Consider the following 22,085-nt stretch of genomic DNA (forward strand, 5'->3'; position numbering starts at 1 on the left):
CTAAACCATGATGAAAAACCCAGGTCTCAACGCATAGCATGACTGTTGTGTGTGCTAGGCCAAAAAATATCAAGATATTAGATAACCCACAGAGGTGATAATGCGGGGGCAGTAGGGCAGTAGCGTATCCAGTTGTGCCACAGTTGAGGTCATTCTGAGTTTGCTGGCTACATAATTAGGACCTCTTTTTTGCTCTGTGATAAATTAGGTTAGAAAAAGATACCTTCTAGGAAGATTGTTCAGGGTCCTCCAGTGGATGGAGTGTAAACGAGATCCAACCTGAACCAGTGTTACTCGCACTTTACCCTCAGTTTAGTTTGGGCTTTATTGAGCACTTGGGTGCTTGGGAGCACACTTTGTTAAAGGAATTTGAGGCGCTTTCAGTTTACTAGAGATGATGTACATTAATATTGCATTTGTTTGTGTTTTCCATCCAACCAGAATCCAGCAGGCTGGTTCCGAGGTGTATGCCTTGGCTCTCGCATCTTTTGGTGCTCCGTCTGTCATCGCAGCCTGCATTTGCTTTCTGGAGCTGTTGGGTCTGGACAGTCTGAAGCTTCGCATTGACATGAAAGTGGCCAACATGATTCTTAGTCACAAGTCGGGAAATGTGGATGAGCCTCAACCCAGCGACCTGCAAGAAGCTCTAGGTATTATCAGATCACTTGCAACCTATGTGCAGCAAAATAGCTACTGAAGACAACCCTGTTATTTGGTATGCTTCAATCTGCAAGGTCATGTTTTGTTGCGCTAGCTCTGGAAGCTCCTCTGTTATGTTGCAGTGCTGCAGTTGCTGCAGGCACCCTTATTCTGCTGGCTGGAAACTTCCCCAATTTACTACAGTTCAGCTTTCGCTAAGGTTTCCTGATTTGCATTGCTGCAAGCTGCCCTACCATACTACAGTGATGTTGTCTTTCTTATTATACTGCCACAATCACAGCTTATAATAAAACAATGCTGCAGTAGCTGCAAGCTTCCCCATGATAATGTAGTGCTTCTATCCATACATACCTACATCTCATGCTTTAATGCTGCTATTCTTACAAGCTTCCCTGCTACACTGAAATACTGCTATCCTTCCACGTTTCCCCTGCATACTGCAACAGTACTATCTCTGTAAGCTTCCTTCAATGGAATTCTGCAAAGTGCTTAATGCTGCACGGATCCTCTTATCATGATGCAGTGCTGTGTCCCTGGTAGGCAGACAGTTTCTGTCCTTGCCACCTTGCCTAATATACTAAATGGTGCTGTCTCAGCAAGACCTTTGATTAGACTGTTGTGCTGCCTTCCTGAAAGCTGCCACATTTGTGCTGCAGGGTTGCTGTAGGAAAATTCTCTGATGGACTTTGAGGAGTTGAAGCCATGGTGCGTATGTGAATTGTTACTGATCTCACACTGCCCCTTCAGTAAGATTACATTTGACTCGCCTTTGAGTAGTGTGAGCTACAAGAACAATCTCTGAGAACTGTGCAACAATTATAGCCAAAGAAATAAACCAGCATTGGAAATGCAAATAGATCGGGCTTAATAGGAATATTGTATGGTAATGTGAAGCATTACAAGTAAATAGCATGGGAATTGATGTGTATTTGTGTGGAAGCAAAGAACTGTAGCCTACAATTAATGTAGGTTAAAAGGTCAGATGACTCTTGCACTGTCAAGCAAGACTGAAAAATCCATGTAGGTTTATGCGTTCCCTTCTCCCATCTGTGCTGCTGAAAGAGAAAAACAACATACATTATCTAGTTATCTAAGACACATTAATAGCATTGCAAAGTCATGTATGTGCCCTGAAAGTGATCACAACTGTGTCGAGGGCAAGCACTTTTTTGTGGAAGCACTCCGCTACTGCCCCATCAAAACATGTACTCCTGGCTCCCAACATGTAGGTGGAGTTAAATCCCCTCTCCTGGTAACTCTCACAGAACTGTCTGGTGACAGCTGCGCTATCAAGCCAAACCATAAAAATGTAAGGCCCACACAAAGTACTAAAATGTGTAAAAATGTAATAGAAACGTAAATCAGAAAGGAAGAATATTAACGCAATAGATAACAATATTTCCTAATAGAAAAACAACATTCTGAAAAGAAAATGAGAGAGGGGGAAATAGTCTCTGCATACTTGCACCAATGCAAGAGAGCCTTGTGCCGAAAGCTTACACCAGAGGAAATCACCAGCCATATTCACTAGGGAACCTCAGTGCTAAGGTGTTCCCAGAGGCAAGTGTAGCTCTGTCAAGTAATTTACCTGTGTGCTGGCTTTCGTGGTGCTTTCAAGGCATAAGCTGGCACTCAAGGCTTATTAGTTTTCTGGTTGTGGTTTTTAATGGTTACTCCTACACTTGTCTCCACTGATGCAGGTGTCTTGGAAAATTGGCATAGTTCCCTTCATTTGACACAACTCTCCACAGCACTTCCAGAATCATCCCAATAAACTGGGTCCTGTAAACTGTTCATAAGCCTCTCTGGACCCTCTCAGATTCTCAACCTCTTTGGTTTTATTAGAGACCAAATTGCTCTAATTGGCAGCTTCTCCTCCCCGGCATAGGTAACCCTACAGGTCTTTGTAATCCTGTTATGGAAATTGTCTGACTGTAGTTACTGGATCCAGTCGTGGCAAGCAGAGATCCAAGTCTGAATCTGCATCCCCTGTTCCTTTAATAGGTAGTATGGAGTTTTCCAGGTGCAGGCACAGTAGTCTTCCTTCCAGTTTCATGCTAGTGCTAATTACATAGTGGCTTGAGCTAAGAGGTTTACATTTCGACTAAAATGTCATAAGAGGGTGAGCGAGGTAATTCATCTAAAGATATCCTCAGTTATCCCCTTAGTTTTCTATATTATTTCCTGTGGGTGGCTCTAGTGGCCATCTCATTTCCTACAAACCCTTATAGGGAGAAACTCTAACATGGTGGAAACAGTAAGATACAGCTATCCCCCTCCTCCTGACTCCTGCGTCACTCTCCACTTCGGCCCAGTTCATTCCAAAGATGTTCTTTCCCAGTCTTCAATTGCTGCCATGAGAATAACCTCTCATGTGGAGGAATCCTAAAACCTGGTTGAACCTACTCAGAGAGGAGGGATAAAAGAGCTATCCGATTTTAATATGGCTGATGCGCAGCTTCATTCCTATTCATACCACCATCTCCTATCATCTCTTTGAAATTCAATCCTGCTCTTCTCAACGACTTTCACTAGGTCCATGGAAATAAAGTGTAAGACATTTAATATTCCAGTTCTGATTCCAGAACTATCTTTTTCATGCAAAGTTATTTATATAAATAGTTATGGCTATTTGCTGCTACCAACTCTTGATCCTGACTACAAGTTAATTCTTATTTCATCCTTAAGTGATGAGGTGCTGTGAGCTCAGATCTGTCAGCTGCTTTCCATTGATTTTAAGCTGCTTGAATGCTTTTCTTTCTCTCACTGCTTTTTACCTGGTCCACGTGCAGAAGGGCAGGAGACCTGTATGGGTTCTGTTGTCTTACATTGGTTTAGTTATTAATGTGTACTCCCCCAGTGACCGTAGAGTGTTGGGACACAGTGTCGGGCCAGTCTGCATTAACGAGGGCAAATCAAGGCAGACCGTCATTAGCAAAGACTGCACTGGGAAAAATAAAACACTTTTTAAACAAAACACGTGGCCCTGAAAATGTTCTTAATGGTTCAGGCCACAGCAGACGTCAGAATTTCAGAGGTCCAAAGAACAAAATTAAGCAAAAACCCAAGGCATTTGATACCCATACCACCTTCTGTATTATACTGCCTTGCTGCTACTCCTGCAACCTGCCCAATAAAGCTGCATTGCTTCTGCCATTGCAAGCTTTCTTAGTATACTGCAAATATGCAATCTCTTCATGCATCCCTATTTCACTACAGTGTTGCAACGCATGCCAACTTCCCTGTCCTATTGCAGTGCTGTACTTTAATGCAACCTTACCTATCCTGCTGTCTTTTATTGTGATCCTGCTAGTGTCTCAGCAATTCTGCTGTTCCTGCATGCTTTATTGTTATCCTGCAATATTGTTACCCCTGCGAGGCTCTCATTTGCACTGCAATTTCCCGGTCTCAGTTGGCTTTCCTATCATGTTGCAGTTCTAATGTCCTTGTAAGCTGATTTGATTATAATACAATGCTAGTATGCTTGCAGGTATTCCTATTGCACAACAAAGCTAGTACCCTTGCAAGCTTATTGATGCTGCAGTGCATGCCCCAATATTTAGATGATGCACTTCTAACATCCCTACAAACATTTTTGTTATTCCACATTTGCTGCAAGTGTCCCAGATGTACTGCAATGTTGCTACCTGGCCATGCATCCCTCTTTTGTTACTAGATCATAATTTCAAACGTCTCCAACATGATCTTTGCTGCATATTTACAAATGAATTAGCCAGAGAATTTAGATTCTGTAACCTATTATGGCCAAATTCAAGATCTCCCTACCCTGTACCCCAATCTTATTGATGACTTTGTATATTACTTTGAATTATGTATATTCAAATTATATTATTTACAGCCGAGAAGCTTTTAAAGTTGATAGAGTCCGAGCAGGAGGCAGCTCAAGATCTACTGACATGGCTGGAGGATGCTTTCTGGGACACTGTTCGACGAGAGGAATTAGGCAGGTGAGGCAAGAGTGGATGGTGGGTGTCATTTCAAATGAGGGTGTTTACCCCAACATTCTTCAGGAGACCCATCATTGAGAGGTATGGATGTTGTACCATCAAGGGCATGTGACATTAACAGCACTATCTCTGTTCGGAAGTGGGCTAGGAACAGTTGCAGAGGCTACAGTCAGATACACTGGCCCCTCAATTAGATCACCTCAACTGGTTTTGAAATAAGCTCTATATTGACTTCAGATCAAGGAGTTTGCCCTTTTGGGAGCAGGCAGAGTTCAAATGTCAGGCTCTGCCTTTCAAGGAGGTTGGTGTTTACTTTTCTTTCTCTGACCTCAATGTGGGAGAAATTGTGGCGTTCATGCTGGCTAACAGGGATGGGCTTGAGGGAGGCTGTACGACTGTTTTTTTTTTCTGGTACACAGAAAGATTTAAATATCTGTGAATGAACTGTGCAGAAATGTGAGTATAAATCGGAATAGTAAACCACAAATGATGCATATTTGTGGGTAATTCTGACGTGTGTAATCAAATATTTTATTACGATCAAAGCACATCAACACACTAGGTGATGACACTTGCACACATTCTCGTTTGTGCGCTGTATACTTTTATCAGTAAAACTGTATGTGTGTGCAAATGTAGTGGTCATTTCAATTGAAGATGTGTAATGGCAGTATGCTACCACACCATGCATACTCCACTTTACCCCACTCCACTATGCACCGCTCCACACCACTGAGGTCTACTCTACACCACTCCACACTGTCACGCCACAACATGCCACTTCACACTGCTTCACTGGAGTCTACTCTGCACCACTTCACTCTACACCTCTCTACTCTATACCACTTTACTCTATGCCAATGCTCTGTAGCCCATTCTACTCTGCTATGAACCACTACACTCTACACCACTCTACTCTATGCAGCACTGCACTCTATGCCGCTGCACTCTTCGCTAATGCACTCTACTCTGTACCACTCCATTCTACGCCAGTGCACTCTATGCCAATCCACTCGACATAACTACAATCTACTCTGCACGCTATGCCACTCTACTCTATGCAACTGTACTGTACAGTGCACCAGTCCACTCTGAAATGATCTACTCTGTGCCACTGCACTGCACTCTTCACCAGTGCACTCGGCTCTTCACCACTGCACTCTACTCTGCATCACTGCATTTTACACCAATGCACTCTTCACCATTTTACACAAAACCAATGCACTTTACACCAATCGACTCTGCACCACTGCACTCTACGCCACTATACCGTGCTCTGCAACACTGTACGCTACAGCACTATATGCCACTGCATTCTATGCCATTGTACTGTACATCTGATAGAGACTGCTAGCCGCAGATTCCTTAACGTAGAATTATCTCCAGGTGTGAGACTGGATCCTGAAACTTTTTTGCCACAGCAAATCCGCGCGCCGGGGGGCGGCACCACGGGACTCCGCCCTGACGTTGTCCGCGGACGTGACGTTAGCGAGGTCACATAAGTCTCACCACGGCGCACCAACGTCAGTTTCCTTCTTTTCCGCGTGCAATGCGGATCCGGAGTGAGTTCCCTTGACATGTTTTCAGGCCTCTTTTAACGCCTTTGCGTTGGGAACAGTGTGCAATGCCTTCGGGTTGCAAGACGTGTGCTTCTTGTACGCGTCAGATGTCGGCGACGGACCCTCACCCTATTTGTATGTGGTGATTGGGCGAGCACTATGATTCTACGGACTGCGACGCTTGTCAGCATCTCAAGCCGAAGTCCCAGTGGGAGCGCGGATGAAATTGCTTTCGGCCCGCTTGTCCAGATCAGTCTCTTCACAGCGTCCGTCCCCTACCTCGGAAGGGTCCAGAAGCCGCTGCGGCATCGTCCTTCACTGAGGCACTGAGGCACCACGGGCGTCGCTCGCCCGCCGGTAAGTCCTGCAGCTTGTCACCGAGGCCCTGTCCTCCTTCTGCAGAGGGCGCGGGTTCCTCTCAGGACGTGCGCCCTCGCCCGTCGCCACCCTATCTGCCATTTCCTGGCATTGGGACGACAAGGGCCCAAATGAAGGCCTACACTATGGCTCTGCAGGCTTCTTTGCCCCCCCCCCCTCCTTCCTGAGACATCCGCGGATCCCTCGCCATGCGCGGGGCCTTCAGCGGACTCACCGGCAGCTTCGCCCCCGGCGCCGACGAGTTCGGCTTCAGGTTTTGGAGGTGTGGTGTCGTCGAGGTACGGCACTACGGGGTTCCCCTCTACGACCCATGCCGTCCCTGCCTCGCTGCAAATCCCCGTGGAGTTCCCTGTGGTGTCGCAGGAGGTCGCCGGGACTCTCAGCTCACCCCGAGTCCCCCTCGGTCCTCTGGGCAGGAGGTTGTCTTACCGGAGGCCGAGCCAACGCCTTTCCGGCACCGGCGGCGCCGCGGATGGAGGCCAGGACCCGGGGCCCCTCCCCGAGACTCTCTCGGTCCTCTGCGCAGGTGGCTGCCTCATCGGAGGTCGAGCCGGTGCCTTTTCAGCGCCGTTCATTGGCCGTTTCGGCTACGCCCCCGCCCCTTTCTCCTATGAGGCACGTGGTGGTGGAGGTCAACTCGGCACCCCTGGTGGACACTTCAGCGCCGATCGAAGACACACCGGTGTCCATGGAGGACCCCCCCGGTGCCGTCCCAACGTCGGATGTCCCTTCCTCTCCGGAGGGTTGTCATCTCCTTGTCTCCTCTTCACCGGAGACTGGACGCCGCATCGTTGCCTTTTCCCTGGCGGCTTCCAGGGCAGGTTCTACGCTGTCTCTGCATCCACAGCCACCAGACCCGCTCTTCTGCACCTTGCAGTTGATTGCCCCGCAGGCTTCTCCCCCTTCTCCAGAGACCCCTCAGGCCCCTCACTCGTCCATGGGTCTTCCATCCTACAAGGGCTGGCCGTTTCTTCCTCCAGCAGGGCATGGGGACGGGCGGCTTAGTTTGCAGCCTTCGCTCATGGAAGAGTTGCTCTCTACCCCACGACGCCCTACGGAGGCGAGTGTAGCCTTTGTCCGGGCCATCTCCACGCCCACTGGCATTTTGCAAATGGGCGACCCGGTCGCTCCACTCCCAACGGACCACTTATTGGAGGTTCTCCACCAGAGCTCTGGTGGAGGGGAGCCGCTTCTTCCATTTGAAGCTTCGCTCCACAACTCTCTTCTGGGGGCCTGTGGGCGTTCTGCTACGGGGGATCCGGTGCCTCAGCCGCTCCTCCACCGCCCTCCCCCGCACGATCCAGTCTGCCTTTTTTCCCACCCATCTGCCCAGGGCCCTGTCCTGCAGACTGCTTTTCCTTCCTTGCCTTCAGTGTTGCTCCCTCCATCACCGGAGGCCCAGTGGTTGGACTCCTGGGGGCGTAACATTTTCGCATCCACTAGTGCTGCTCTGCGCGCGCTCAACACACCTTGTGTGTTGGCCAGGGCTACCTCCAACCTATGGGAGTCCGCGGAGTCCCTTCTGTCTCGCACCTCCCACGAAGGTGCCCATGTGCTGGATGGTCGGGAGTTAGCTGCATTTTTTCTCCGTTCGGCCTTGGATGTCTCTGATTCTCTCGCCCGCGCTATGGCAAGTTCTGTGGCCCTCCGCCGCCAATATTCGGGAGCGTCTTGTTGACCTGCCTTTTGATGGGATTCTTTTATTTAACACCCACGCGGACTCCGCTATTCAACGACTCCTCGCGGGGCTCCGTCCTCCTACCCCTCCATAAGCTTTGGCTTGTCGGTCCTCAGGTGCCTTATGGGAGGCGTTTATCCCACCTTTCTCTATGGGCCTATTGTTTTGGTTGGCCCGTCTGTGTGCTGTGTGTGGCTTGGAATGCCTTCAGGGTCCTTAAGTTGGCCCCTCTGTACTTTTGGCTGTTGGTACAGCCAGTCAGCTTTTGTAGTGTGTGATTTTTGGCTGTTAGTGAAGCCGTATAGGTCCTCAGATTGGACCATCTGTGTATTTTTTAGCTGATTGGTAAGCTGCCTGTGGTGATACCCACAGGTCTTTTATGTTCTTGACCTCTGCGGGTTTCCCTAAGAGGTGTTCCCCTGTTTTGTTTGGGGACGTGTCATACCCTTGGTGGGGTACTTGTAGGCTATTGTATAGCTCTGTCCTAAGCTGGGCGGGTGTGGATACCTTCTTGGGCTCCTCGCGTTTCCTGGCGTCACTGTATACCCCTTGGTGCGGTCTTTTTTCTTCCGCCTTAGCGCAGCTTGCGCTGCTCCAGGTTCTGTCCAGCTCAGTATCCGATGGTGTTTCTATCCTTCTTCTTCAGGGATTGCCTGTCGTACATTTTGCCCTTTGTTCCTGCGGGATAATTTGCTTCTGTGCGTTTTGCTTTCCCTCTTCAGCCTTTGGATCGCCAGACCGACTTTTGCCATGCCGTCTACGGCATCGTATCTTGGTGTTTTTACCTTATTATCCGACGTTTCGGCCTGGTCCTCTGCCTTGTGTTCCAGGGGGGCTAGGATATTCCTGGTGTTCTCCTGTATTCTGGTTGATGGCTTTAGGTCTGTACTACATATTTCTTGCTTCCCGGGGTCACTTTGTTTCTCCCCCCCTGGCTGCTTCTTGGGGGGTTCTTCTCCTCTTTCTCTTCTGGCCGGTCTCACTTCTCTTCGTGGGCCGGGTTGTGCCACTGGGATGGTCCTTCTCTGGGGCTTGTTCTGGGGTTCCCTTTCCTCTGTCTTCGTCTTGCGCTCGGCTTGTTCTAGGCACACTACATTATAGTATTTACCAGCTGCCTGCTGCGCATGCCTAGTAGTTATGGTCCACCTCCGTGGGCCTCGGCGTGTACCTGTGTGCTCCTGTCCCTTGCTTTGCCGGAGCTTTGCGCGACTGTGTCTTCCTTCTCACATATTTGCTAATCGGCTGTGGGGCCGTTCCTGCCTTGTTCCCTGCCTCGGGGCTGATACCCGTTCATCTGTCCCCTTCGCTGTGTGTGTTCTCCTGAGGAGGGCTCTGCCTCCGTTCCACCTCTTCTCCTTGGATTTTGCGGGTGGTTCTTTTCATCCTTTGGTACGCTCTTGATGCTGTCTGTCCCTCAGGGTTTTCTAGCGGACGCCCTTTGTCCCTCGGGTAGGCTTGTGGTATCCTGGCCTTCCCTTCTCCTTGCATACTTCTGCTTGGTGGGGGCTGGACCGTCCTTCCTGTCCCCATGACACATCCCATGTTGGGGCCCTGTGTTCTTCCAAGCTTGTGAGGTTCTCTTGCAGACCCTCCTCCCCTCAGGGTATGGCTAGGGTATCTATTTTACGTTAAGGAATCTGCGGCTAGTAGTCTCTATCAGATGTACAAGTTACTTACTTTTGGTAATGATGTATCTGGTAGAGACGATTCTAGCCGCAGATTCCTTCACGGCCCGCCCTTCCTCCCCGTTCTGCGGGGACCTTTCGGCTCGGGTCTTCTGCACTCGCCTCCCTCCGGGTGGCTTTGTCTTCTGTGGGTGCCCTCTTTCACTTCCTTCCTGGCAGGATGCTTCGTTCTGTTTATTGTTCCACTCCTTCTTTTCTGGTGATTGGACGGTAGGTTCATGTGTACTTCTGCATCCCTACACCCTGGTTATTCCAGTGTGGGGCCTACTCATAATCTTCTCCCTTTTTTCATTGCTAGGGGTTTCTGACTCCTCTGGGTTGGGGTCTCTTGGCTGTGCCTCAGCCATTAGCTCTTTACAGGAGATACAACACTCCTTGATGGTGTTGTCTTGGGGTAATTTGTCGTTACTCATCTGTTCCGGACTTGTTGCACTTAACTGTTATAGATTGTGGTTGCAGACTTTCTGTCGTCTGCCACAACATTTTTCACATGTTTTTCTTCCTCCTGTGAGGATATCGCCTTCGCTTTGCAAGGTTGCTACTCAGAGCGGTGCTCTGCTCTTTCCTTTCCATGACTTTCAGTAACACAGTGCTTGGCACTGTCCCTAATGGTGCTGTTCCTCACCATTCGCTTCTTCCCTATTTGTTTCACTGTTTTTTCGCACACTGTTCCCATACTCTCACAGTTTGGTTTGTGATGGCTTCGCGTTGTGACGGGGAAAAGTTCTCCGAAGAAAACTGACGTTGGCACGCTGGGTGGGACTTATGTGACCTCGCTGACATCACGTCTGCAGACGTCAGGGCGGAGTCACGTGGTGCCGCGCCCAGGCGCGTGGAGATGCTGTGGCAAAACAAATTCCGGATCCAGTCTCACGACTGGGGATTATTCTACGTTAAGGAATCTGCAGCTAGAATCGTCTCTACCAGATACATCGTTACCGAAGATAAGTAACTTGTACATCACCAGATTCTATGCCAGTCTGCTCAACACCACAGCTCTCTACGCCACTGCATTTCCCCACCAATGCACTCAATACCACTCTACTATACACCTCTGTACTCTACTCTGTACCACTCCATTCTATTCCAGTGCACTCTACGCCAATGCAATCTACACCCCTTTACTTAAAACCAATGCACTCTACACAAATCTACTCTTCAACTGTGGGAAACTGGCTTTGTATATGGTATATCACTAAATGGTTATATCGTACACAGATTCCAGAATTTCCCCAGAAATGTACAGGGCTCAATGTAAAGCCGAATTGCTCTATTTGTGGGTAGTGTGGGCAAGCAGCCTTTGGCCTAACACAGAGAATGACATTTGTTATGCACACAATGACTAATAAATTACACATGACTCAAAAAGGAGATCCGTATCCATTTTAGAAAAATAAGCTTCTTTCACGATTTATTTTAAGACCAAGATGTTCGCAAACAGGTTAGTAAGTGTTTTAGAAAAAATACTTGATACTTTAAAAAGTGGACAGTGCAATTTTCAAGCCTTGCAATGTTAATCTACGGAGGGAAACAAGAATGTGTTTTTTCAGGTAAGTACACAAATTACAATTCTAGTCTTCGGGCTTTGAGGTCAACACCAGGCCAGGTTCAGATTAGCACCAAAACTGCACCACCAGTGGCACATGGGCTGCCAGGTTAAGAGGTCGGATTCAGAGTTGGTGCCCAATGTTAACCAATGAAGACTGGGAATTCTCGAAAATGCGCTGCTCACAGTTGAGTAAAGCGGTGTCAGGGGTCGATCTCCTGGAGTTAAGGCAAGTACAAGGAGGGCCACAAGGCAGCACCAACTCACACCCTCAGCAGTACAGGGGCGGCCAGTGCAGAGTGCCAATGCAGCGTCGGGCACCCAATGCAATTCAATGGGGGAGGTTGAGGTTGAAGTAAGGCTGCAGGCTCAGGCCAGGAGGCAGGACAAAGAAACCCACAGCTCCCCAGGTAAGTAGAGATGTTAGGGGACGTAGGGACACTGTCAGTCAGGATCCCCAAGGCTCAGGGGCTTTGGGTGCAGGGGTATCTTTAGGCGTCGGAAAATAGCTTACCAGGCAGGTTGCGGTCGGGACGAGTCTTCAAATTGAGGCTGCAAGCGTTGAGGTGGAGTCCGGCAGCAGTGTCTCATGGTGGACTCATGCTCAGAAGTGCTGCGGAACCTTCACAGGACTGGTGGGCTACTTGGACATGTCGGCTTTGTTGTTTTTCACTGCACCAGGGCATGCAAGTCGCAGTGTCATGGCCTTGGTGAGGGTTCCCATGCCCTAGGTACCATGGGTACCATTTACTAAGGACTTGCAGGGGGCAGAAGTTGCCAATCATGGTACAGTTTTAGGGAAGAAGCACTGGCACAGTTAACCTGGTTGACAGGAACTCTATGCACTACAATTGAAACTACATCTTTTTTCAAGCAAAATGTGGGGGGGATAACCATGTCAGAAGAGGCACTTTCTCACTTCAATACTGCACTCTCAGCCACTGAACTCTATGCCACTCTTCTCTGCACCATTGCACCCTATGCCACTGCACTCTACTCTTCACCACTCTGCTCTCTGCCAACCTACTACACTAGTTTTGAGAAAGTGCCATCTTTCTTGCATGGTATGCCCCCACTTTTTGCTGAATTGCTGAATGGACTTTGACTGAGTGTGCCCTGGGCTCCTGCCAATCAGGTACCCAGGGCCTATGTTCCTTCCCTAAAAACTGTGCTGAAACCTAAACCCAAATTGGCAAACCCTGGCCACATGTCAGCCCCTGGTAAATGGTAACACTAGTTACCCAGGGCCTTGTGACCAGGGAAGGCCCCTAAGGGCTGCAGCACTTCTTGTGCCACCCTTAGAGGCCCTGTACCCTGACACACACACACACTGCCCTTGCAGGCTGAGTGTCTGGGTACAGAACAAAACAGAAAGTCGACATGGCACACATCCCTGTGATGGCTCCACTGAAGACTGAGAAGTTTGGTATCAAACGTCTCAGCACATAAACCTGCACTGATGCCAGTGCAGGATTTAATGTACAATGCACGACAGAGGGCATCTTAGAGATGCCCCCTGAACCTAACCTACAATCCATGTCTTGTCTGAGGGGCTGCCTAGGCTGCCACACAGCAGACATGTTGCTGGACCCCTGGGTAGAGAGCCATCCGCTCTCCTGGGCCTGCAACAATGCACATCCTGGGCAAGGTGCTAGGTCTCCTCCCCCATGATGGGCAGGGGAAGCTTCAAAGGCATGCCGCCGCCTTTGTGAGCTTCTCCAGGCCACTTGCTGTACTCAGCAACTGGCCCCTACTGGTTCTAAACCCCCACTCTGGCAGGAAGACTGGCCGGAAACCCCAAGGAAGGACAGGGGGTGTGCCAGCCTCTGCCAAACCCACCCCTCAGGTGGGGGAGGAGAGGTGAAGCACATCTCCGGGCTCTCGCCATCTTGAAAATGGGGAGCCCTGCCCAATCAGGACTAGGCCACTGCCCCCCTCCCACAGGAGAGTGGCAGGATAGGGGGTGTACCCACCCCAGGGCAGGGACCCAGTGGTCCCTGCCCTTTACCTACCTGTAACGCCCCTAAATTGAGTATTTAGGAGCACTCTGAACCTTCCTTCCTTAGATCCAGATTCCGAAACAGCAAAGAAGATCAAGAGACAAGAAGACCTGCCGTGCAGCTGCTCACAAGAGGAAGACACCAACTGCTTTGGCCCCAGCCCTACCGGCCTGTCGACCCTCGAACCTGCTTCTGCTAAACCCCGGCATCTCCAGTGGCCAGCAACCTCACAAACCCCGGATGACCTGGCTGCCTTGTGACTCTAAGCAACTGGGACTCCCACGAGCAGTGGTACTGTTCAAAGCAAGTAACTGACCCCTGGCATCAGCCAGGAACCGCGAACCCTGCACACTCTGCACCCTCCAAGCCTGGACTGTGCTGGAGTGGAAAAAAACCCAGAGGATGTCCCCGCGGCGACTGTGACCCCGAATCCAGCATCCGAGGACCCACCTCGACGCTCCTGACGATGCCTGCAGCCTCAGAACCAGGGACCCCTCCAACCGCGACCAGCCGAGGGTAAGATTTCCCGACACCAAAAGGCACACCTACACCCGGAGCCCTGCGGCCCCCTGTGCCCAACTCCTGGGTACCTACCTATTCTCCAACTACCCAACTTACCTCTCGAAGTGGTGGTCACACCTGAAGAATCTTCGTCCCCGAGCTTGCAGCCTTTGTTCGTTTTTGAGCTTCTCGATTGCAATCCATTGAGCGCCCAACGGCTCAAACGCACCCTGCACCCAGCCGCCCGAGTGCCCCTGGCAGTGCAATCTCTACTCTACTCTACTTCCCCATTTGCCCTGAGCAAGTGACCAGGAGCCCAGCTCCCACAGCCGCATGGCCTGCTAGCCAGCAGCCACCAACCAGGGGCCCCCTGCCTCCCATAGGATAACATTGGGCCTAACTCACTCTGCACCCGGCTGCCCCAGTGCCGCTGAGGGTGTAACAACTGTACTGACCTGACCCTGGGAGACCCCTGAGTCTATGCCCAGAACCTTAACTCTGCCAGTCGAGTACTTAAACAAAAGCCGATAACTCTCTTTTCTTCCATAGAGCAACATTGACTGGTTTCACTTGGAAATTCTTCTAAGTGTGGAGTTTCTAAACTTTAAAATATTCACCTAATATCAACCAAGTAACGAAAACGAAAATGCTCACCTGCTATCAGGAGAGATCCCAGTGCTGGATCTTGCTGCCCAGCACTGACCCTGAAAAGTAATTACAGCCCTACTCGCTAACCCAATTTTCTTCCATAGGAAACCATTGACTGTTTTTCTTTGAAATTTCTTCTAAGTGTCGATTTTTGCAATCTACAAATATTCTTTAAAAATCGCACCAACTGTGAAAACGCAATTACTTTCCTGTTTTTGATAGATGTCCCAGTGCTGCACCTTGGAGTCCAGCTCTGGATTACAACAGTAACGAGAACTTACTTTACCTGCAACTTGAATTTCCTTCCATAGGATAACATTGCCTGATTTTTGCTGAAAAAGTTTCTAAGTGTCGATTTTGCAAACTTACAAATATTGGTTAAAAATTGCCTGTATAACCCAAACACATTCTTCCAACTGTTTACAGGTGGTGCCCCAGTGCTGGATCCAGGATCCAACACTGAGTTAGAAAAAGTAACCATAATCCCACCGCTGCCACCAATGTAGGAAAGTGGCTCTGTATATACTGTTCCCAAATAGGTACAGGGTGCACAGTGTCCACAGTCCCCAGTGGTTTGGCAGAGGCTAGAGTTAGATATAACCTTGCTCGACCAAGCTACCACTTTAGAGAGTAAGGTTATATCTAACTTTAGCCTCTACCAAACCTCTGGGGACTGTGGACTCTGTGCACCCTGTACCTATTTGGGAACAGTATGTACAGAGCCACTTCCCTACACTAGTGCACTATAAGCCACTTGTCGTGATCTGTCAGTAGCACGAGATATGAAGATGCCCCTAACCTGGAGGATTAGCCAGCGGGGACGATGATGGATGAGGAGACCCCCACTTCCCCTGAGCGCAATCTCTCACGGAGGAACAGAAAACACTCCTGTGCAAGGGAGCACCCCAGGGAAAAGGGAAGTGGAAAAAATAAGAAATGCTGTCGCTCTGAATACTCCTTGTCACCCTATCCGTAGCTGAGGGTTTCGGAAGTCTTCAATACTCTCCCCAGTGGGACAACTGTATAAAGAGAAAAAAGAGGAATTAGGGTAGGGACTACATGGATTGCATATATATATCTATCACAGACCCCCCCCCCCCACCCCCGAGCGTACACCAATTCACTATAATAACAGCAGCAAGGGTATGGAATGATTGCAGAGGTCACGCTTTCCCACCTGGCGTAATAGTTCCAGTTAGGTAGAAAACGGGTTCCTCCACACAATGGCCTGGGAAATTAACAGTTCAGAGGGGGGCCTATACACCCTGGAATGCAGGCAATACAGAGTCTCTGGCACCAAACAGTAAGCCCAGGGGGGCGACCAACAACCTGTCACTCCAGGTGTATCCCCAAACACTGTTGGTAGTCACAGCGTAAAAGGACAGTAGGCACCTCGAGCCTCGCTGTTCCTTTCACAGCGAGAGGCAAGCTGCATGCTGCTGCTCTGACAGTCAGTACTCCAAGCCTCGCTGTTCCCTTCACAGCGAGCTTGGCTTTGTGCAAGGGGAAACACTGAGAGGTCTCCGCACGGGAAGGGGGTGACCTCTGTCCCATTGGGCCGGTCACCCCCTCGCACCGTGCACACTCCTCAGGAGTGAGCTCAGGCTGCCCCTCGTTCCCGCCAGTGCCGCCGCTGCCAGCAGCTGTGACCCTGCGCACCGCTGATTGGTGCTCAGACCCCGCCTGCGCCGCGTTTGTATTGCGAATCCGATTGTCTGTGTAATTCTGCTCCTTGTTTTCTCCTGTGCCCCGTGTAGTTTATTTTTTGTTCCTCTGTGTTTTTGTTCCCCTCCTGTCTCTCCCGGCCCCTGCCGCACTTCCCGCCACCTCCCCGCTCCCCGCCGCTGCCCCCTGCGGCCCCGCCCCTTCCCTATACAGCCCTACCCATTCGCCGCCCCGCTCCCGCCTCCCAGCTGCTCCTCCCTCGCTCCGCCCCTCCCACTCTCCACTTATGGCAGAGTGGCAAGCGCGCAGCGTTGACGCGCAGCGGGCGCGCCAAAGGTAAGCCCGTCTGCGCCCGTCCGCGCCTGGACCGCGCCCAGTGCCAGGACCCCTGGCCCCCGCAGTGCACACCCCACCCGCCGGACGTACGACGCCGCCACCCTCAACGCACTCAACACCGGCCGATCCCCTGGATGCTACCTAGCCACCCAGAGACGCACCCACGGACCCTTCAGCTGCCGCGCCTGCAAATTCACCTGCACCCGGACCGGCTCTACACCAGCACCCACCAAGCCGAACACCAGCAGCAACCACCTGAAGTGCATCCTGCTCAACACCCGCTCCGTCCACAGACACGCCGTTCAACTCTGGAGCCTCCTCGACACCACAGCCCCTGACGTCGCCTTCCTCACGGAAACCTGGATGAACGACTCCTCAGCACCCGACATCGCCATCGCCATCCCGGACGGATACAAGATCACCCGAAGGGACCGCGTCAACCAGATGGGAGGAGGCATCGCCATCATCTACAGGGACACCATCCGCATCACGACCAACACCGACGACACCCTGACACCCGCCGAACACCTGCACTTCCAGATCCACACCGACCCCAAGACCACCCTCAGAGGCACCCTCATCTACCGACCCCCGGGACCACGCACACAATTCAGCGACGACATCGCCGACTTCATCAGCCCGCACGCCCTCCCCTCCGCTGACTACATCCTCCTGGGGGACATCAACTTCCACCTGGAGAACAACAACGACCGCAACACCACCACCCTGCTTGACAACCTCGCCAACCTCGGACTCAAGCAGCTGGTGACCACCCCCACTCCCCTCGCCGGACACACACTCGACGCTGTCTTCTCATCCAGCAAGGACATCGTCTTCAGCCACGCCACCGGACTCCACTGGACGGACCACAGCTGCGTCCACTTCACCTTCAGAAGAACCACGACCCACCAGCAACAGGTTGCTCGTAGAAGCTGGAACAAGATCACAGCAGACCAGCTCGCTGCTTCCCTGAGCCAGCACCCTCCCGCCAGCTCAGCGAACCCCAGCCAGGCCGCCGACAACCTCACGAAGTGGATCAGCAACTGCGCGGACGAACTCGCCCCACTGAGGACCCCGCCTAGCAGACCCGGCAGCAAGAAGGCCCCATGGTTCACCGACGAACTCAAGAGCTCCAAGAAGAACTGCCGAGCCCTCGAGAAAGCCTGGAGAAGGGAGCCAACACCGGACAACATGACTGCCCTCAAGCTCGCCACCCGGAAGCACCATCAACTGATCCACGCCACCAAGAAAACAGCATTCAAGGACCGGCTGGACAACAACGCACACAACTGCAAGGAACTCTTCAACATCGTGAAAGAGCTCTCCAACCCCAACGCCGGAACCAACGACATCACCCCATCGCAAGACCTCTGCAACTCCCTCGCCTCCTACTTCCACAACAAGATCGCAGACATACACAACAGCTTCAGCACACAACCAACGCTCCCCACGACCGCACCAACGCCCCCCACCACCACCCTCAACGCCTGGACCCCGATCAACACAGAAGACATCACCCGCACGATGAACACCATCCACTCCGGATCTCCGACCGACCCCTGCCCTCACCACATCTTCAACAAGGCCGACGCGGTCATCGCTCCCCACCTGCGGGACATCATCAACACCTCCTTCGACTCCGCCACCTTCCCTGAGAGCTGGAAGCACGCCGAACTCAGCGCTCTACTGAAGAAGCCAACAGCGGACCCCACCGAACTCAAAAACTAACGCCCCATCTCGCTCCTCCCGTTTCCAGCCAAAGTCATCGAGAAGACCGTCAACAAGCAGCTGGCCGCCTTCCTCGAGACGAATGGATCCCTCGACCCCTCACAGTCTGGCTTCCGAGCCAACCAGAGCACCGAGACCGCCCTCATCGCTGCCACTGATGACATCCGAGCCCTGCTGGACAACGGAGAAACGGCGGCCCTCATCCTCCTAGACCTCTCCGCAGCATTCGACACTGTCTGCCACTGCACCCTAGTGCAGCGCCTCAGCAACGTCGGAATCCAGGAGAAGGCACTGGAATGGATCATCTCCTTCCTCAGCGGAAGGACACAGAGAGTCCGCCTACCACCGTACAAGTCAGAGGCCACCGAAGTCATCTGCGGCGTCCCTCAAGGATCCTCGCTCAGCCCCACCCTCTTCAACGTCTACATGAGCCCCCTCGCGGCCATCGCACGCCAACACAACCTCAACATCATCTCCTACACCGACGACACCCAGCTGATCCTCTCCCTGACCAACGACCCCGCCGCCGCCAGAACCAACCTCCACGAAGGGATGAAAGACGTAGCCGAGTGGATGACGACCAGCCGCCTGAAACTGAACTCAGACAAGACGGAAGTCCTCATCCTGGGCTCCTCGCCCTCCGCCTGGGACGACTCCTGGTGGCCCCCCGCCCTGGGCACCGCACCCACACCGACAGACCACGCACGCAACCTGGGCTTCATCCTTGACTCCTCCCTCTCCATGACCAGAGAAGTCAACGCCGTCTCCTCATCATGCTTCAACATCCTACGCATGCTACGCAAGATCTTCCGGTGGATCCCCACCGAGACCAGGAAGACGGTCACCCAGGCCCTCGTCACCAGCCGACTGGACTACGGCAACGCCCTCTACGCCGGAACCACCGCCAAGCTCCAGAAGAGACTCCAGCGGATCCAGAACGCCTCAGCCAGACTCATCCTCGACATTCCCCGACGCAGCCACATCTCCGGACATCTGAGAGACCTGCACTGGCTCCCCGTCAACAAGAGAATCACCTTCCGTCTCCTGACCCACGCACACAAAGCCCTACACGACCAAGGCCCGAGCTACCTCAACAACCGCCTCAACTTTTACGCTCCCAAACGCCACCTCCGATCGACCACTCACGCCCTCGCCGCCGTCCCCCGCATCCGAAGAGCGACAACAGGAGGAAGGTCCTTCTCCTACCTGGCCGCCAAGACCTGGAACTCCCTCCCTCCCGACCTGCGCCTGACCCAAGACCACCTGTCCTTCAGGAAGAAGCTCAAGACCTGGCTGTGTGAGCAGTAGCGGCACCCCCCCCCCCCCCCCCAAGCGCCTTGAGACCCTCCGGGTGAGTAGTGCGCTCTATAAATACCTTGATTGATTGATTGACCCAATGGAAGTCTCGAGGCGAGGGGGACGCGGTTCCGGCGTCTCTCTCGCTATGTCTCGCCTCTTGTTTTGGCTTAAATACCTGATGCACCAGCGACGGGCGCGATGGAAATGTGGGTGTAGTGCGGCTGCCAAGACGAGCGCCGTTCCGCGACGCCTTCTGCTGCGGTGTCCAAGCGCAGGTTCAACTCAGCGGCTTCCGGGACTCAGCAATCGGGATCACAAATCCAGCGGGGAATACCATCCGCCACAAACCAAGAATACAATGCGGGTGAGATTGTCAAGCACCTCCCCTTCCGGGAGGAGGCGCTTTATAGGCACAAAGGAAGGACTAAGGCCGGGTCTTCGCCTGTGGGGCGTTCGGCAAGAGAATATCCTCTTGAGCTGCACAGTCGCGGGACCACTACACTCTATGCCACTCTATTCTGCATCGCTCCACTCTACACCACTGCACTACGCCATTCCACTCTGCACTCTGACACTGCTTTCTGTGCCACTACACTCTACTCTGAAACAATTTACTCTGTGCCACTGCACTCTACTCCTCTGTGCGCTGTTCGACTCTTTCCCTCTGCAATCTACAGTGGCCACTCCACTCTGTTCTACGTTACTGCACTCTACACCGCTGCGCTCAATGCCACTTTTTTCAAAACCAATACACTATGCCACTGCATTCCACACCAATCTACTCTGCACCACTCCACGCTTCACCATTATACTCTACACTACAACACTCTACGCCACTCTACACCATTGAACTCTGTCACTTTACTTTGCACCACTCTATGCCAGTGCACTCTACGTCAATACACTCTATGCCACTCTTGCCAACACCACTACACGCTGCAACTCTCCACTCTGCAACACTGCAATCTCTGCCACTAAACTCTGCCATTCTACTCTGCACTACCCTATGCCACTGCACTCAGTCACTGCTCTGTACCCTGCACCACTCTACTGTGTGCCACTCTACTGCACTCTCTGCTAATGCAGACTACGCCAATGCACTCTGTCACTACACTCTATGCCACTCTAATCTTGTGTGCACCACTGCACCCTATACCACTGCACTCTACGCTAATGCACTCTGCCACTGCACTCTATCCTGCACTGCTCCACTCCACTCTGCAAGAATCTACTCTATGCCACTGCACTCTACGCTACACTATTCCACTCTGCGCCACTCCGTGCCAATCTACTCTACGCCACTGTGCTTTACGCCACTACTCTATGCCACTGCACTCTACTCTGCAATACTCACCTCTACCCTGCATCACTCCACTCTTCGCCACTTCACTGTACTCTGAAACAATCTACTCTACACCACTGCACTCTACACCACTCTACTCTATGCCACTGCTCCTTATGCCACTACTCTATGCTACTGCACTCCACCCTGCAATACTTCACTCTGCACCACGCCACTTCACTCTACTCTGAAACAATCTTCTCTAAGCCACTGCACTCTATGCCTCTGCACTCTACATCACTCCACTCTACACCAATGCACTCTACTGCAGCATTCTATGCCACTCTACTTTACACCACTCTAGCCTAAACCACTGCACTCTACGCCAGTGCGCGCAACACCATCTTACTCAAAACCATTGTACTCTGCACCAAGTACTCTATACCACTGCATACTATGTCACTATACTCTACTCTGCACTGCTATACAGCACTCTACACTATTTCACTCTACGTCACTGACTCTTTTCTACTCTGCGCCTTTCTACTTCGTGCCTCTCCACACTGCGCCACTCTACTCTGCGCCACTGCACTCTACTCCACTGCACTCTACTCTGCACCTCTCAACTCTATGCCCCTATACTGCACTCTACGCCAATGCACTCTATGCAGCTACACTTTTTATCACTGCACACCACTCTAATCTATTTTGCTCCACTGCACTCCATGCCACTGCACTATACACCGCTCCATGCCACTCTACTCTATACCTCTACTCTCTATCCTGCACCACTCCACTCTTCCCTGCAACATTCCACTCTTCCCTGCAACATTCCACACTATGCCACATCACTCTACATCAATCTATTCTGCACCACTGCACACTATGCCAAAACACTCTACACAATTATACTCTGCATTTTCCACGCCACTCCAGTCTATTGTGTACAACTGACTTCTGCACCACTCTATTCTATGCCATATCTCTGGTGTCAAGATGCTTGTGGCATGCCTGAATCCAACATCCCAAGGCATACAAAGAAAGACTCTCAAGCATCAGTCGAATACTCTATTGTATGACCTAACATGTTCCAATAAAAATACATTCTTTATCGCATATGGCTAATCGGTTTGTTTGCAAACATGACAGTAA

At 51.6% G+C, this 22,085-nt stretch overlaps 1 protein-coding gene across 1 annotated transcript in view; it reads left to right on the forward strand.

The window, feature by feature from the left end:
• The window catches only part of SPG11 (SPG11 vesicle trafficking associated, spatacsin), a 623,940-nt gene that overhangs the window by 353,769 nt on the left and 248,086 nt on the right, over window positions 1–22,085 (forward strand). The window contains exons 23-24 of the mRNA XM_085644681.1: window positions 442–650; window positions 4,520–4,628. Coding sequence (XP_085500807.1) covers window positions 442–650; window positions 4,520–4,628 — 318 coding nt within the window. The remainder of the gene's footprint in view (window positions 1–441; window positions 651–4,519; window positions 4,629–22,085) is intronic.

The sequence above is a fragment of the Triturus cristatus genome, chromosome 3_1 (assembly GCF_964204655.1).
Source record: "Triturus cristatus chromosome 3_1, aTriCri1.1, whole genome shotgun sequence".
NCBI classification, from domain to species: domain Eukaryota; kingdom Metazoa; phylum Chordata; class Amphibia; order Caudata; family Salamandridae; genus Triturus; species Triturus cristatus.